This window comes from Neltuma alba, unplaced genomic scaffold (assembly GCF_004799145.2).
Source record: "Neltuma alba isolate B1F8T4 unplaced genomic scaffold, ASM479914v2 tig00003155_pilon, whole genome shotgun sequence".
In the NCBI taxonomy this organism is placed as follows: Eukaryota; Viridiplantae; Streptophyta; class Magnoliopsida; order Fabales; family Fabaceae; genus Neltuma; species Neltuma alba.
The window spans coordinates 22,981-40,550 of record NW_021633163.1 but is presented as its reverse complement, the minus strand read 5'-3'; the positions used below and the strand labels follow the sequence as shown (position 1 = coordinate 40,550).

Here is a 17,570-nt window from a genome sequence, read left to right as displayed (position 1 = left end):
TCAAAGCTGTATGGCTCAACAATATTGTCAGTAGACATCAAATATTGTTTATAATCAGCAGAAACATGAGCATAAGTGATATAGTCATGCAATGGATATCTACATTTTACCTTCTGCCTGGCAGCCACTACATCTCCCAAGCAAATATAGTCATTCAGCCAAGCAGGAGATTTTCTGTCCCTGCTTGGTCGATGTGAACCTTCCATGTGGTGTTCAGGATCAATATGAACTTCATCACCATGATCATTATATTCAGTAGTATTAGGATTAGTAGTAACACTGGTCTGTTTGGAACTAGACTGATCAGGAACATTTTCATCATACAAAAAATAATCTGAAACAGATTTACCAATTCCATTCTCTGAGGTACCAGACGAGGCATCTTTGAAAGGAACTTGTTTTCCACAAAGTTGACATGCCTACTTACAAATAGAATCTTTGTTTTGAGGTTATATAATAAGAATCCCTTTTGACTCACGGGATAGCCCATAAAAATACAAGGTTCAGCCCTAGGTTGAAATTTATCAAGATTATTTTGAGAGACAGCGAAAGCAAGACAACCAAAAACTCTCAAATGATTCACCTCAGGTTGTTTTTGATATAGAACCTCAAAGGGGGTTTTTGTAATGCAGACCTTTTGAAGGAGTTCTATTAATCAAATAGGAAGCAGTTTTAATACTTTCTCCCCAGAACTTATCGGAATACCAGATGAAAATAAGACTTCGGGCCACATTAAGTAAGTGCCTATGCTTACGTTCAACAACTCCATTTTGTTGTGGTGTATATGGGCAGGTTGTTTCATGAATAATACCCTTGTCAGTGAAAACAGTTCTCAGTTTGCTGTTAGTAAATTCTAACCCATTGTCAGTTCTTATTCGTTTTATCACAGCTGAAAATTGAGTACTAACATAAGTCATAAAATTTAACAGCAGCTGAAAACTATCATTTTTATTGATCATCAAGAAAGTCCAAGTACATTTGGAGTAATCATCAACAATAGTAAGGAAATATCTGTGTCCTTTATAGGTAGGCTCCCTATAGGGACCCCAAATATCAACATGTATCAATTCAAAGCAACAAGAAGTAACAGAAACAGAATGAGGAAAAGGGAGTCTTGCTTGCTTAGCAAGAGGACAAACATCACATTTGGGACTGGAAAAATCTATAATATCTTTCCTTATCATATCTAGATGCTTGAGAACTTCTAAAGGTGCATGCCCTAGCCTATAGTGCCATAGTTGAGATATCTCCTTCTTTGTCCCATTGGACTGAAATTCATAAGGGCATTGTCCAAATTTTAAAATTTTCCCAATCAAGTACAGTCCACTACAGATTCTACCAATCACCAGAGACTTCCCAGTTAAAATCTCCTGCAATGTACAAAACTCAGGGTAAAAAGAGACAATGCATTGTAGGTCCTTAGTTAATCTAGACACAGAAATGAGATTATAACAACATGCAGGAGTATAATAAACATCAGATAATATAATGTTAGCAGAGAGTTTTACTGTGCCAGTATGTGTTACTGTGATCTTATCTCCATTTGGTAACCTAATTTTTCTAAGAGGTCCAGAGTAAACCGTAGCCTTATCTAACATAGTAAGACTGCTAACAACATGACACGATGCTCCTGAATCTAATATCCAATGGGTTCTACAAAGATCAGAGGAAAGTGCATTAATATTACCAGAAATGTGTTCCTCAATATAGTCAGCCGTGCCGATTACTTCTTCATTAGCATCAGTTTTGAGTAGTTGCAGTATCTTATTATACTGCTGCTGTGTAATGGAGGACTGCGTCCCAAGACTTGCTGAAGGTGCAGATGAACTAGATTTGGACTCTGCTATTGCTTGATTCAAGTGAGGCGTTGGAACCCTTCGACCTTTGAAGTTAGGGGGATATCCCACCAGCTCAAACACTGTTCTCTCTTGTGACCCCGCCGGCGATGGCAGTGACTACACTCATCTTGTGATCTTCCTCTCCCACGTCCTCTACCTAGTCCTCCCTCCTCTAGTTGCAGCGGCAGTTGCCTAAATGGGTTATAGGACTGATGTGAGGATATAAGTCGCTGGTCTTCATCTTGGGCACACCATGGCATATGCCTGATTAACATTCGGTAAAGGAGACATAAGAAGAATTTGTGACCGGGCTTGCTGAAAATTGTCGTTTAATCATCCCATAAGAAACTGGAAAAGACGTTGCTGCTGGACTATTCTGATATATTCCCTGGCAGTATCGCACTTGCAGGTAGGTAAGGGTACTAGCAACGAATATTCATCCCATAACTCTTTGAGTTTGGTAAAATACGCAGATACCGTGAGAGTCCCCTGAGTCATAGAAGAAATTTGTTTCAGCAGAGAATAGATTTTGGCACCATCAACTTTATGAAATCTTTCTTTGAGATCATCCCACACGGCATGTGCATCATCAGCAAACACAATACCATTAGCTATTTCCTTGTCAACAGAATTAATAAGCCAGGAAAGAACTACCGCATTACAGCGGTCCCATTGTTCCTTATGGTGCGGTTCATTTGCCCGAGTGTAACTACCCTCAATGAAAGCCAGCTTATTTTTCCCTTGTAACGCCAGCCGCATGGCTCTGCTCCAAATAACGTAATTACTGGAGCCGATAAGGATTTGGGAGACTAAGGTGGTGGCTTGGGTATCCGACGGATGCAGAAAAAGTGGATGATTTGGATCAATCACTGAAGCGTTGGAAGTCGATTTTTCACTCATCGTGGGAGGTTCTTGAATAATCTTTGATCGGTAAAACTAGAGTGAAACTCTGGGAAAATTGGCTCGAGTCGATCACTGGCGCAGCGGATGACAGAACAATCGGAAACGTAGTTGTCTTCAGGATCTCAGTGATGACAGATGATGGAATCTTGATGTGTCTTGATGGAGGAGGCGCAGAAAGATTAGTTGAGAAGATGCAGAGAGATTGAAACTCACCTCCGTACCAGATGACAACGATGTAATCGCGGGAGTCTTCGGAGTCGCAGTGATGGCGGTTCCTAAAATTGCGATCTGGCTTGTTAAGAATCAATCGAAATGGCGTAGTCACGAACCTTTCTTGATGATCCGAGTACTACTGATAGCGCCGAGATCAGTATCTCTGACGCAGAACAAAAATAAGAAACCCTGCTAGATCACAGATTGGGTTTCGGGTATTGCAGACGGTGTTCCCGAAACGACTGTGTTGCAACACGGTGATGTTCTGGCGAGGAGGCAATGGGGCCTTCGACTTTCGCCTTTGCACGGTGGTGATTTCTGGCGAGGAGGCAATGGGGCCTTCGACTTTCGCCTTGCAAACGGGCTCAATCACTGAACCTGATGCTCTGGTACCATGTGAGACGGAGCCGAACAAGTCACTGGACTAGACGGAAAAATACCGATCTGAATATTATTGAACAATCAACCAATATTTATACAACAGTTATGAACACCCACAATGGGCTTACAGCCCAACACATCAATACACTGGACACCTATCTCTTAACAACATACGTGCATTTGCTATGTAAAATGTTGGAATATATACATATATAATAACTTGTGTTAACCGGAATTGAATACATTTCTGGTTTAAGGAGCAATTTACTATTTAATTATTTTATTTTTTCTCTAATTCTAATATTCTTAAGCATATTGAAGCTCTAGTTAGAAGTTCTAATTAACAAGCAACACAGAGGTTTGGGATTCATATTACATACAACTCGACTTAATCAAAGTCATCAAATAAGAAAAGGAAATCTCCCCTTTTGAATTCCTCAATCACTAATTTCCTATATCAACTTGACATTTTTATAATATGTATACATTAATTAAGTTGTCAATGGAAGACGCCTTCAACTATAATTACCACACGTTTTGGCTGCCTCAGTAAGAGCTTCCTTCACAATTCTCCGCCTATAAATACTAACCCTCCAACATAGCTCTCTCCACCTCAAAATCCTTCTCAAACCCTCACTCAGAAACTCCTCTCTCCCTCCCTCTCTCTCTCTCTCTATATATATATATATCATTGTCCTCCAAGTTCCTTTCATACAGAGATATATATATATATATAGCAGAAAAATTCAGTTATTCAATTCCTCTGCAATAATACATTAATGGCTAATCTACATATGAGTAGTCTATTACTGTTTGTCATTGTGGTAGTTCTCTCATCTTCGTCACTGGTTTCTTCATCTTCTTTGAAGGTGGGCTTTTATAAATCATCATGTCCATCTGCTGAAGATATAGTAAGAAAAGCCGTGCACAAAGCTGTTTCTGCCAACCCCCGCATCGCTGCTGGCTTGATCAGAATGCATTTCCACGACTGCTTCGTGAGGGTAAGTTCCCATACATATACCCGAAAATTTCACTCTATGATTGCTTGAATTTCTGTGTAGAATTCTCATGATGATTTATATGTGTTGTATATACAGGGTTGTGATGGCTCTGTGTTAATAGAATCTACACCTGGAAATATAGCTGAGAGAGACCATCCAGCCAACAACCCTAGCCTACGAGGCTTCGAGGTGATTGAGGAAGCCAAGGCTCAAATTGAAGCTGTGTGTCCTCAGACTGTTTCATGTGCAGACATTGTTGCTTTTGCTGCTCGAGACAGTGCCTATAACGTTGGCGGAATCAACTATAATGTCCCCGCAGGACGAAGAGATGGTCGTGTCTCTATCATGGGCGAAATCCAAGGCAATTTGCCTCCACCCTTCTTCAATACCGAGCAAAACATCGAGCTTTTTGGACGAAAGGGATTATCAGTGGACGAAATGGTGACACTTTCAGGAGCCCATTCCATTGGTGTATCACACTGTTCTTCCTTCTCCAATCGCTTATACTCTTTCAATGCTACACACCCACAAGATCCTTCGATGGATCCTACGTTTGTTGAAATGCTGAAAACTAAGTGTCCACCACCAAGCAACAACATTAATAATGGTGGTTTTAGTGATCCAACTGTTTCACTCGAAGCTTCGACCCCGAACCGTTTGGATAATAGATATTACTCAGGACTGGAGAATCATAGAGGCGTGTTGACTTCAGATCAAACATTGTATGAAAGTAAGTTGACGAGGCAAATGGTGGCTCACAATGCCAAAGATGGCTCAACCTGGGCCTATAAGTTTGCTAAAGCCATGGTTCACATGGGTTCGATAGAAGTGCTCAGTGGCTCACAGGGCGAGATCAGAAAGCGATGTGGTGCTATTAATTAATTAAAAATAGCTCTTTCTCTATTCTGCATCAGAATCTAAAAATGAAAATGTTCATATCTCCTTTTTATTTTTTCTTCTTTACAGAAAAGATTGGTTCGTTTTCTGTCGTAATAAGGTTTCATTTGGCTTTGAGTCCGTCCAATTGTGTGTATATTTAGCTTATTACCAACTCTAATAATGTCCTGCAAATGTAATAAGTGCTTGCAAAATAATGAAGGGATTCAGTAAGTCTGTCTTTTTCTTCTTCTTTTTCCTTTTGTTGTTGTTTGGTTAGTTGTTGTTTTTAGGCACTTTTTTTTTTTGTTGCACTTAGCAGGTGAAGAATATGTTGTGTTTATGCCAATTTTTATAACTATAAATATTTTAAATATGAAGGAAATATATATTTTTATCCAATCCCTCCTATTGTTGATTTTGAGCAAAATTTTTGATCATGTGGGGCCATTACTGGAAATTTGCAGAAAAGTACAATTAGAAGCCGGATAATAACAATTAATGAAGAACTCTAAAACTGAAAAATATCAATTAAGGAATATGGCTCTTTATTTAAAATATTATGAACCAAAATGCCTAGAAGGGGGGAAAAAAAAGGTCGTGATTTTCAAATATGATACTCCTGTTATCCTAAACATATGATTTCGTTAGAGAGTTGGTTTAAGTCCTTAAAGTAAATTAAAATGTTAATTCATTTTACCTTTTATATTTATTATTTTTTAAAATTAATTGGTCTAAATTATAAATTAATATATAATTTAATGTTATATAGGGATATTTCACAGAAATCATTTCAATTTTGTTATAATTAGTTTGTTTAGCTTCTTTAACTTTTTCAAATTAGTTAAGCAGCTCTTACACTAAAAAATATAGAGAGATATTAAAGTTTTCCACATTCCTCGATCTCCAACTACAATATCACATCTTGCGCCCTAAATTAGTATCTTCCTTATCTAAGGCCAGTAACCGTTAACTTATAGCATATTTTAGTGTATGCAGGCTATTTCCCGATCCCAAAATAATAAAACTAATTTACAGGAAAAATACGAATGTCTTGCACATGGAGAAAAAATTAGGTGCTTCGGTTTATATACATTGTGAATTTATTTTCTTAGAGTACGTTATTTTTTCTTTTGATAAGCTTTCTTAGAGTACATTAATCATATATGTTTAAATGCATATCTAGGAGTTTATTTTCAGATGAAACATAATATTATTCAAAATAGATATCATCCACATATATTACAATATTTGTGAAACAATATATATAATAACTTATGATGCTACATATATAAATTAAAATAACATTTTTTTTGTAAGCGTGAATTATAGTAATATTTAGACCTTGAAAATATTTGCCTACTTAGTCCTACTTTTATTTACTACTTCTGATTTTTAATATAAGACTCATTTAACTAATTTAAAAAGATCAAGAAAGTTACTAAATTATTTTAAAATATTTATGATTATAATTTTTCCAAACTAATTTGCTTTACTTATAAATTGACATATAATTTAATGATATATATAATATTTTAGAGAAATCATGTAACATATGTTATAATTGAGTAATTTTTTTAATTTTTTTAAATTCATCGACTAAATTTTATATTAAGCAGTACGTAGTACTTAAGCATGGAATGGAAGCAGCTATATGATAATTCAAACAAGCAACCTTGAGGCTTGATGGGACCAAGTTTTATGTAGGACTTGGTCAAAGTCCATTTACTGCAACATGCTGCGGCCATCAACAAAGAAAACAGTTGCCTAGCCCTCGCTGAATCGATCAATCAGCAATTTCACATATCAACTTGTTATTTTAATAGTGCCTATTTAATAAGTGTTTCAGAGAAAGACATCCCAACTACAACTACGTACCACACGTTACGGCTGCTACTTCACAAATCTCAATCCATAAATAGAATCCAACATAGTAACTTCCCTCCACCACAAAATTCATACTCTCACGGTCATATTTATAAGATAAAAAAAATCCTATTTATAATTCATATCAACAAATTTTTTATATGAATGTATTGCGTATCATTTTACTTTTCATTTGTTGTTATCTCTAGATTGTTAATTCACTGAAAAGTGTATATATTAAGCAAGGGTAAAATTGAAAAGTTATTAAATTTTAAGGTATAATTAATAAAGCTAAAAGTGTAAAAGTGGCCGGATGATTGAGGTTTTTTTTTTTAAGGAGTTTAAGAATGTAGTCATCTTTACTTAGAGATGTGTGTAATCCAAAGCATCCTACTTGCGGTAGTATCAACTTTCATTAATATTTCCAACTTTATTCATTGGAAGGAACAATAAATTAATGAAAAAGTTAATCAATATGAAATGGGAACCAGTTTCAGTACTCATCATCTTAATAAGCATCCTAAACTCATCAAATATAAAAAATTAAGTTCTTATTTAAATAGTCCAGATTTTAAAATTTTAATTAATTATTTTTAAATAAAGAAATTATTTTTGGAAAAATAATAGTTAAAATATTATTTTTAATTTTTTATTCTATATCTATTAAAATAATTATTTTGAACAAATAAAATAAAAAAGAAATTATATCTGGATCATCCAAATAAAATTTAGATAGTCTAAATTTAATGAAGTGAGGGTGCTCATCTTAACTGGTTCCCACGGAATGCTGCATCATAGTCAAAATATCAAGTTTTAAGATACAAAGGGTGGAACAGGGAGATCGAACTGCATTGTGCTCCACGCGATGCACTCGTGTGCAGATTTCCTTGCCAAAGGCGCTCAGTATCTGAGCAGCAACATGCAACTTTTGCTAAATACACACCCAGGATGCCTCACAGTCTCACACTCACGAGGGATGATATTTCCCAGCAACTCGCGTCTTGAGTTTTCCCGATTTGGCTCTCTCCACAAGTTATTTTAACTTGCCTATTGTATTCCCAAAAAAAAAAAAAAGATACAAAAGGGTAGAAGGAATGGCAGAGAAATTAAATTAATTCGCTGAACATTAAGTATTCTTTACACGTACAAAAGAATAATTGAAAAAAAGAATTGAAAACCAAACTGAGGTATGAACAAATTGTTTCCGAGCACAGCAAAGCATAAATATTAGATGTGTTAATTAGTTGACGACGCTGCATGTCTTTCTGATCTCGCCCTCTGAACCAGCGAGCACTTCTATCGAACCCATACGAACCATTGCCTTGGCAAACTTGTGAGCCCAACTCCAACCATGCTTCGCATTTAGCAGCGCCATGTTCCTTGTGGACTCACTTTCCAACAATGTCTGGTCTGAGGTCAACAACCCACGATGACTCCTCAGTGCCACATAGTACTTGTTGTCCAATCTACTAGGCGTAGCAGCATCAAGCACAACCTTCGGATCTTCACCGCCATTGTTGCTGGAAGGCGGACACTTTCTTTTCAACAGCTCAACAAAGGCAGGATCCATGGAAGGATCCTGGGGATGAGTGGCATTGAAGGAGTAGAGACGACCGGAGAAGGAAGAACAGTGAGATACGCCAATGGAATGAGCACCAGAAAGAGTGACCATTTCGTCCGCTGATAATCCCTTTCGTGCAAAATTGTCAATGAGTTGCTGTGCGTTGAAGAACGGTGGGGGCACAGTGCCTTGGACTTCGTCCATGATTGAGACACGACCGGCTCTTCGTCCTGCAGGCACATCGTAGTTTATGTGTCCGACTTTCTGAGCACTGTCTCGAGCAGCGAAAGCGAGGATGTCGGCACAAGAAACAGTTTGAGGACAGACAGCCTCAATCTGAGCCTTGGCCTCATCAATGACCTCGAAGCCACGTAAGCTGGGGTTGTTTGCCCGGTGGTCTCTCTCAGCAGGATTACCAGGTGTAGATTTGAGCAGCACAGATCCATCACAACCCTGTGTGTATATATGAATCGATGACATGAGAATTATATATATATATATATATATTTGAGATAAAGATAGAAGGTAGGAAATGGGTGAGACGGAACTCACCCTGACGAAGCAGTCATGGAAATGCATTCTGATGAGACCAGCAGCGATTCCAGGATTGGCAGAAACAGCTTTGTTGACGGCTCTCTTCACGATTGCTTCTGCTGATGGACATGTCAACTTGTAGAAGCCCACTTTGAGTGATGCTGAGGAAGAGGCCAATACTGATGAAACTGAGAGAATCAAAACGAAGATGGAGAGGAATGCTTTAATGTGATCCATACGTATAATCTCGAAGGTGTTCAAGTTAAAACTGGATTTACTCTGTAGGATGCTAATAAGGAAATTGGAAGATTAATGATATGTGGGTGATGATGAGTTGTGAATGGAGGGCTTGAGTGAAAGGTATTTATATATATAGGAGAAGGGATGGAGGAAGGTGAGAGTAGGTTTTACTAAGTTAACAAAACGCGTGTGGCTATTGGCTGTAATAAGGCTGCAAGAACAATAAAATATAGAGCTGAATGGGTTGAAGCTGTCTCCTTTTGACCATATCAGCACGTTTGGCTTGTCCTCCAGGAGAGTATTTCTACTGGCAGCTGACACATTAATTAATTAAATAGTCCATTTCGCTGCCACTGTCACAAATTGAATCATCAGTTCGTGTTTGGGGAATGAATTTTTCTGTTCTCTTGAAGACGGCTGTTTGGTCTTTTAATGAACAAAGGTTGTTAGAAGTATAATAACATTTTAAGGATCCATATATATAATATTAATTTATTCTGTTGATTGATGAACCTTCATTTTCAGAGTATTTAATTCTTAATTACGGATCCATGGGATTTTTGGGTCATGTATATAAAAACTTGTGATTATAGAGTAATGGACAAATTAACTTGTGATTTACATCACGCGGTCAATGTTTTTTAATCTTCCAAGTGGACTGCTTTTATGCAGTCAGTTGGCTGACACCTTCCATTTCTTACGTTTATTCTCACAAGCAACACGGCCGTGCCTTTTGGATGAATTGGTTACCATTTAATTTGTTTAGTTTGGACATCCCATATAAATGCCACGACTTCGTCTAAGTCATTGATGGCCCAAAGTATGAAACCGAACGACGAAATCGTCTTGGATGACTTTGCCTGATTTCACAAGTTCTCTATTTTGTTTCATATTTGCTAATATATAGTTAAAGACAGTTGTTTGGTCTGTTAATGAACAAAGATGAATTAACTGTATAATAACATTTTAAGGATTAGTAGTATTAATTACTACTACCTCCGGTTCTAATTATAAAAGCCATTTGACTAATTTGAGGAAATTAAGAAAAGAATTTAAGTTAGTTATTTGTAATAAATAGGTATTGTCTTTCCTAAAATATCCTTACTAATCAAGTATGTTAGCTAAAATTCTAATTATTAGAAGGACTATCTTGAAAAAAATTGAATAAATATGAGAGACAAAATAGACTGGGGTCTTATATTTAAGACCAACATAAAAGTAACGGAGTCTTATATTAAGGACAGAGGTAGTACTATTTATTGATGAACCTTCATTTTCAAAGTACTTAATTCTTATGGATCCATATATAAATATAAACTTGTGAGTTTGGAGTAATGGACAAATTAACTAACTTGTGATTTGCATTACGCGGTCAATGTGTTACTATATATATGGTTGTTGCAAGTGGACTGCTTTTATGGCATTCAGTTGGCTGGCACTTCCATTTCTTACATTCCTTCTTACAAGCAACACGGCCTTGCCTTTTGGATGGATTGGTTACCATTTACTCCGTCCAGGTTACTTCAAACGCCGCAGGGATGGCCCAAAACATGAAACCAAACGACGAGCTCGTCTTAGATCACTTTGCTTGATTTCACAAGTTCTCTATTTTGTTTCATATTTAGTACACCTCCGGTATTTAATATAAAACTTATTTAACTATCTTAATTAAATTAAAAAAATTAGTTAAGTTAGGTAATAATCATAAATATAGCATATGTTTCCCAAAATACCCTCAGTTAAAACTTATTTAAAAAACTGACATTTCAAAAAATACTTCAAATTATTTTATTAAAAAATATAAAATGTTAGAATTGATATATGAGTGGAATTAATGAGTAATAAGTACTCACTCACTTTATAAAATATATAGATGTATTATTAATGAGTAATAAGTATTATTGTGGTATTTAATTATTTAATAAATAGGTCTTATATTTAAGACCAAGATCAATCTTCTAGTTAGATCTTATATTAAAGACTGGAGGAGTAATATATAGTTAAAATTACCTAAATAATATGGTAGAATAATCAATTTTATTATATATACATATAAGTATTTTCTTTATAGTAGTAATTAAGGTCAATATTGTCTTTATAAAATTAGTCTTTTTTTTTCCTCCTCTTTATTTTCTTCCACTCAACCAGGCGTCAGAAGAGAAAATCACATCTATCCCTTCACTTTTCTCATATATATTTCAATTTTCTCTCCCTCACATTTTCTCTCTTCAGCTAGCGTAGCACAAGGTAAGATATATGGAATAAATATACACATTTTGTCACAAAAATAAAATATTAATGAAACACACAGCCCTCAGCTAATTTTATGAATGACTTCGGGTTATTTGATTAGAAACTAAACCATAATTTTAAAAATAATTTTACAATATACTTCATAAAATAAGTATTTTAAAGATGTTTTGTTTTGATTTACATAAAAATACTTTGTAATCATACCAAACCCCTCGTTGGTCTGAGTTGAGTTAAATGCCCTCATGGGGCCGCCGTGGAATTGAGAACAAAACCTCTCACCGAACTGTGTACTATTTTCTTTGATCTGACGTTCTACGTACCCAAAATTTTTTTTTTTTTTGGACAGAACTACGTACCCAAAATTGAAAACACACAAAACGTATAATTCGGAACAGTCTGATGATGAAATGTTCAAAGTCAAACAACTTCACCTGCAATACACACGTTTCGGTTCTCGATCTCCAGTCTCTACATCAATATCCCACAAAATCTTTACCCTTCCACAACTTCCTTTAGTTTTCTTTCTTTCTTTCTTTCTTTGTTTGTTTTTTTTTTTGGCCAACTTCTTTAGTTTTCTTCTTCTGCTAAAAGAAATGGTGTTGGTTTATAAATGGTTCCCTTTTTTCCCTTTTATTTTTGCCTTAATAGTGTTTTATATAAAGAAAATTCATTCATTGGTTGATCGCATTTTTATCTGACCTGGTTCAAGTGTAGATGCAATAAGGGGAATTATTCTCTTTCAATATTAAGTTTTTGAGATCATTAAATGAAATTCGGAGGATTTAATGAAATTCTTAGTCTTACACAGGATCATTAGAAAGCTTTTCCAGATCAAATTACAATTGTTTCAAGGATAGATGGACCCAATGTTGTATTAATATCCCCCTCAAATGTCTGAGATGAAGGTACTTCTTCCAATGTTGATTTTCTTTAAACTATTTTTTCATTCCTAAAACTAAAATCAATTTGATCGCAATTAACTTCACATAAAAATAAATAAATATTATGAAGTACTATTCTAACCTGAAAGAATCATGTGTATACATTTTGTATTAAAGTATATACCTATGCTTTATTAAGGACATACATACGGCAATTATGTTAAAATAAAATTTAAAAAAAAAAAAACTATAACAGTGCTTCGCCTTTTCTTTCATATTTGGAGATAGGGTCACCGGTCACATTCTAAAGTAAAAAACTGTCTTTCTCTGCCCAGGCCTTCAGCCGTTTCGAACAAAGCAAAAAGAATGAAAGGAAAGCATGACTAGAATTTTGTACAAGAGAAAAAATTGAAAAGTTCCAATTAGTTTTACGAAAACTGCTTAAAATTCCTGCAAAATTTATTACCCAAAGATACGTAAAAACTTTTCTTCAGCGCTATGTAACATAGTTTCAGTTATATATAAATGTTTTTCATTTTGCATTAAATATAAACTGCACACAGCTCAAACATAATTACACGTGGATCCTCCAAGAAATTTTGCAGCCGCAAATTTTCCAACAGATTTTCCTAATATTTTTCCTTCAATAAACACCAAATAGATAGTCTTGTCGATCAACGTTACTACCTTCTCTTTCCTCCCTAGATAACAATGTGTTTGTACTGCTGGTGTTGGGGAACTAGTATTAACAGGTCTCAGCACCTCGTTCAGTAGCTACCTAGTTTGTTCTTTACCACACCCCCCCCCCCAACAAAAAAAAAAAAAAAATTGGCCCTTTGACCCCTTTCAGCCACCGGAGCAAAAGAAACTAGCTCAGCATTACGCGATAAGGCCTGATGAATTTTACTATGCAGTATACATTTTACCAGGAAGGAATCTTAATGCGCATTGCAAAATGCAAAAGCGCCATAGACAGAAGTTGCTGCTTAGAGAAGGGGGCTTCTCAGTGTCAGCCAGCAGGTGATACCGAAATCTCAAAACTCAGCAATTAAACCTGAGCATCCATCCGATTGATCATTTGAAAAATAGCCCGTTAAAATCATCTCCTAGATGGGTTTCCCCCTCGAGGCGGAGCCTCATATCCACCTGCAGCACCACGTGCAGGTGGTGTTGCAGACCCGTATGGCATATTGTTCACCGGCACAGCAGCATGTCCAAGTGGTGGGGCAGCACCACCTCTAGACTGTGCATCATAGCCAACTGCTCTGGATGCATCATAAGCAGCTCCTCTCTGTGGATCATATCCAGTTCTCTGAACATCATAACCAGCCAATCTCTGTGGATCATAAGCACCCCTCTGCGGATCATAAGAAGGCATTGCAGATGCATCATAACCAGGCCCTCTTGGAGCATCATAACCAGTCCATGCAGGAGCGGAGACAGGCTGAGCTCCGACATAGGGAGGAGCAGAGGCAACACTAGCAGCTGTTGCAACCCCACCGCTTGCAGCAGGGAGGGGACCACGTCCCTGTTAACAAGAGCAGAGTTATTAGGCAAAATACGTGGATGACAAGTCGGTAAAGTAAAATTGGACTACGTCTCAGTTCAACCTATAAACCATATAGGTATAGCCCTTCTGATTGGTAACGTTCACTGTCATCAGACATACAGGGTCTACCTTTTTACCATAGCATTTCATCACGAAAACAGAAGATTTGACTGCAAACATCCATGCCATGCTTATAACGCTTCTTAATCAGTCCCCTAACTTTCTAACGCACATATGATACGTAGTCCTCCGTACCCATTTTGCACCAACCAAAGAAGCTCATAAAACAATAATGCACATTTGCATAATAATAATCAGTCCATGTATCTTAAAAGTAGAGAACGAAATCATAGGTTGACCGATTTCATTATCTAAAAGTAATAAGAAAATCAACCCTCCGTCCCTCCGTTAAAGTAAATCGGGCCAATCAAAATGGTCATGACAGATTGACTGATGTCTAAAGGAAATCAGATCAAACAGAGTCCTTTTAATTCAAGTTAACTATATTAATCACAAAATCATATCATAATTGCTTTTTTCTTTTTCGGCACCAGAGACTATCTTCCCAGCATGTGACATCATCATAGCATATGCTACAGTCATGGTCTTACGGAAGCTCATCAAACATTAGGAAGATTGGCCAAATTAAAAGGCATTAACAATTAGTTCAAAGATCTCAATTATGCAGAACAAAATCACAGAGATCAGTGACACTGGAAAGTGAACTCGAAACTTTCAGTCCCATAACAAAGTTAAGCAAAGCATTTACACGCACCAGAGCAGCAACATAACCATCTTCATATGCATTTTGACCACCAGGAAGACCAGAGACATCATTCTCATTATTTCCAGGAGTGCCACCATATGGGCCTATGACATTTGATAGTAATCTGAAGGTCAAACTACATAATCCATGAAAACTTAAAAAAATGACCATAACAGAAAGAGAATATAACAAGAGATACAAACCATTTCTTCTATCAACGTTAGTAGTGTTTCCTAACTCGGCTCTAAGTTTTTCCACTTCCCTTGCCATAGACATGTAGTTCTTTTCCATCACCTGCAGTGACTCAAGGTGATCATTATACAGCTTTCTTTCATAGTCATACGTGGATCTGCAAAACCCAACCATTCGATTATCAGTATCAGGGGTATTTATCACAGTAAATTGACAATATGCTTGCAAGATAAGAATTAGAATGCACTCTTTAATGGATAGGAGAACAGAAAATTGAAAGGAAATAAAGGAAAGAGAAAAAGAAGTTTTATACGCACTCTTTAATGGATAGGAGAACAGAAAATTAAGGGAGCAAAACACCAATTAAGAAAGAAGAGCATTTATACAATCTTGTTGAAGGTCAGTTAAACTATATCATTCTTGATATTATTTATCTTCAAGTTCTATACTCTTTGAATGCAATGGAAAATGATAGAAGATGGAGGAACCCAAATACCACAAATGAAGGAACTTTCCTATCCCTTCAAAGTAATCAGGTCAGGTTATTTTAATAATAAAAAAACACAGCAATTATATTCTTTTTCATTTCTCAGACAAGCCACATTCTTGATATCATTATATAGGTCCTATTACCCATATGCTAGGTTAAATGGAACCAAAACAAAAAAACAGAAACTTAAAACCACATCACCACAAACAAAGGAACTTTCCTAACCCCTCTTCAAAGTAGGCAGATAATGGGGAAAAATAGAAGCGCTTGTATTATAGTCTTATGTCATTTGTCAGATAAGCCACATTGTTTTTAAAATTCTATAGCATCATATATGTTTTCCTGTTCTATATGTTAGTTAAAATGGAACAAAAAAGACACAAACTGCAGGAATCAAAACACCGCAAATAAATGGGCTTTACTATCATTTGTCAGATAAGTTCAGGTTTTTCAAAAAAGGAAAGAAAAACAGAGAACATTTATAATCTTCCTTCCATCTATCTGATAGGCCACATCATTTTTTTTTCCCCAATCATTATTGAATCTATCTGCACTCGGAATTCTGTCCCATTCAGTCTATTGAGATCAATCTGCTTTAGCACCCACTAATTCTTCATTCTTTGTCCTAATATAGAAATGGAAATTCATGATGTAGGTGGAGGGAGGAAGGACAACGGTTTGCAATGGAAGGGGGTGACAAAGAGATGTACTTAATTACACTGCAGATTAATTAATATACTTTCTTACAAACGTAGTCTGCAGAAATGCACCCAAGCACTGCCAACATTGCCATATTGGACATAAATCAAGTCCTTATTAGGGTAAAGCCTTATCAAGCCTCCTACTTCCAGCACGTCATTCACGTTACTCTTATTATTAACTATCAGTTATAGCTCAAATGAAATTTTCATCCAAAGAAAACAAAATAGAATTTTAGTTCTTCCATTGAGAGCCATAAATTCATGCTTCCAGATAGCTAATGATCAACATTTCATATCATGTACATACGGTTGTACTAGAAGTGACAATATACTAATGCGACGGGTCAGGTTTTAGTAACTGTGAATAACATTGCTAGTGGAAACGGCCCCTAAACAAAAGAAAACGATTACCTGCAATGCTGATATTCCTGTCTGAGACCCTCAAGTTCTGACATGAGAGCAGGAATCTGCTGCACATCAACATGAGCTCTTTGAAGATCCTGAGACAATTGCTGCCTTTTAGAAATAAGTTCCTGTCTGGACACAACCAAATTCTGGGCCTCTGTTCTTGCCTTCTGTAACTCAGCTTTGAGAGGCTCCGCCCCTTGAAGATCAGTTTCCATTTTGGCAATCTTATCCATAAGGTTCCTCATCTGCTGCTCCCTTTCAGCCTTGATAGCTCCAATTTGCGCATTCAATATCTGTAACTCATGCTGTGCCGCGGCAAGCTCCTGCCTCAATGTCCCATGAGTGGTGGCAAGCCTTTGGTTCTCCGTGGCCAGCCTCTGCATATCAGCATGTTGAGCAGCAAGCTTCTGTTCCAGAACTTCCGGTGGTGGCAACAAATCAAAAGGGGAAAATGGAGCCAATGGAGGGCGTATACCAGGACCTAACGGCTCAGGATGTATCAACCCAGGACCTGGCAAAGGACGCCTCATATGTGGAGGCGGTATTCGACCTTTACTGCCCATTCTATGGACCTAAGACTGAAGATGATACACAAAACCCAGTGAAACCACAAAAAGAATCATCAACATCCACCCAGCTTTCAAGAATGGTTCGTTAATCGCATAATTGCAAATAAAAAAACCAAGAAGAAAAAACAAATTTCATGTAATGAATAACCCAGGCAAGCAAAAACAAGAAAGAATTATCATAAATATATCGATATCAAGATGATAAACGATCTGGAATAGCAAATATCTTATACGAGTTCAATTTGACAGCTGAAAGAATGTGTTACCTTCCAGCAATTACACGCTTCGTTCCGGTACCACAAACTAGCCAGTGAATGAACAGAGAGAGAGAGAGGGGTAAAGGAACAC

General features: G+C 36.7%; 3 protein-coding genes across 3 annotated transcripts; 1 reads left to right on the top strand and 2 right to left on the bottom strand.

The window, feature by feature from the left end:
• Nucleotides 1–4,114: 4,114 nt before the first annotated feature.
• LOC114740457 (peroxidase 5-like) lies at nucleotides 4,115–5,227 on the top strand. The gene is made up of 2 exons (XM_028928603.1): nucleotides 4,115–4,336; nucleotides 4,433–5,227. The coding sequence occupies exons 1-2, from the start codon at nucleotides 4,115–4,117 to the stop codon at nucleotides 5,216–5,218; spliced, it is 1,008 nt and encodes a 335-aa protein (XP_028784436.1). The 3' UTR covers nucleotides 5,219–5,227.
• Nucleotides 5,228–8,203: 2,976 nt separating this feature from the next.
• Nucleotides 8,204–10,166, bottom strand: LOC114740448 (peroxidase 5-like). The gene is made up of 3 exons (XM_028928594.1): nucleotides 10,101–10,166; nucleotides 9,192–9,452; nucleotides 8,204–9,092 (listed from the first exon to the last, which is right to left on the bottom strand). Exons 1-3 carry the CDS (start codon nucleotides 10,164–10,166, stop codon nucleotides 8,319–8,321), a joined length of 1,101 nt encoding a protein of 366 aa, XP_028784427.1. The 3' UTR covers nucleotides 8,204–8,318.
• Nucleotides 10,167–13,533: 3,367 nt separating this feature from the next.
• LOC114740453 (protein FLX-like 2) lies at nucleotides 13,534–17,570 on the bottom strand. The gene is made up of 5 exons (XM_028928598.1): nucleotides 17,489–17,570; nucleotides 16,657–17,231; nucleotides 15,066–15,211; nucleotides 14,872–14,966; nucleotides 13,534–14,075 (listed from the first exon to the last, which is right to left on the bottom strand). The coding sequence occupies exons 2-5, from the start codon at nucleotides 17,214–17,216 to the stop codon at nucleotides 13,647–13,649; spliced, it is 1,230 nt and encodes a 409-aa protein (XP_028784431.1). The 5' UTR covers nucleotides 17,217–17,231; nucleotides 17,489–17,570; the 3' UTR covers nucleotides 13,534–13,646.

Excerpts from the sequence above, each read along its gene's own strand:
- LOC114740457 (XM_028928603.1), top strand. The coding sequence starts at position 4,115 with ATGGCTAATCTACATATGAGTAGTCTATTACTGTTTGTCATTGTGGTA. Across the intron at positions 4,337-4,432 it reads TCCACGACTGCTTCGTGAGG|GGTTGTGATGGCTCTGTGTT; the intron begins GTAAGTTCCCAT and ends TTGTATATACAG.
- LOC114740448 (XM_028928594.1), bottom strand. The coding sequence starts at position 10,166 with ATGGTAACCAATTCATCCAAAAGGCACGGCCGTGTTGCTTGTGAGAAT. Across the intron at positions 9,453-10,100 it reads ATAAACGTAAGAAATGGAAG|AGTAAATCCAGTTTTAACTT; the intron begins GTGTCAGCCAAC and ends AGCATCCTACAG. Across the intron at positions 9,093-9,191 it reads TCCATGACTGCTTCGTCAGG|GGTTGTGATGGATCTGTGCT; the intron begins GTGAGTTCCGTC and ends ATATACACACAG.
- LOC114740453 (XM_028928598.1), bottom strand. The coding sequence starts at position 17,216 with ATGGGCAGTAAAGGTCGAATACCGCCTCCACATATGAGGCGTCCTTTG. Across the intron at positions 15,212-16,656 it reads CAGGAATATCAGCATTGCAG|ATCCACGTATGACTATGAAA; the intron begins GTAATCGTTTTC and ends TGGGTTTTGCAG. Across the intron at positions 14,967-15,065 it reads TAACGTTGATAGAAGAAATG|GCCCATATGGTGGCACTCCT; the intron begins GTTTGTATCTCT and ends CAAATGTCATAG.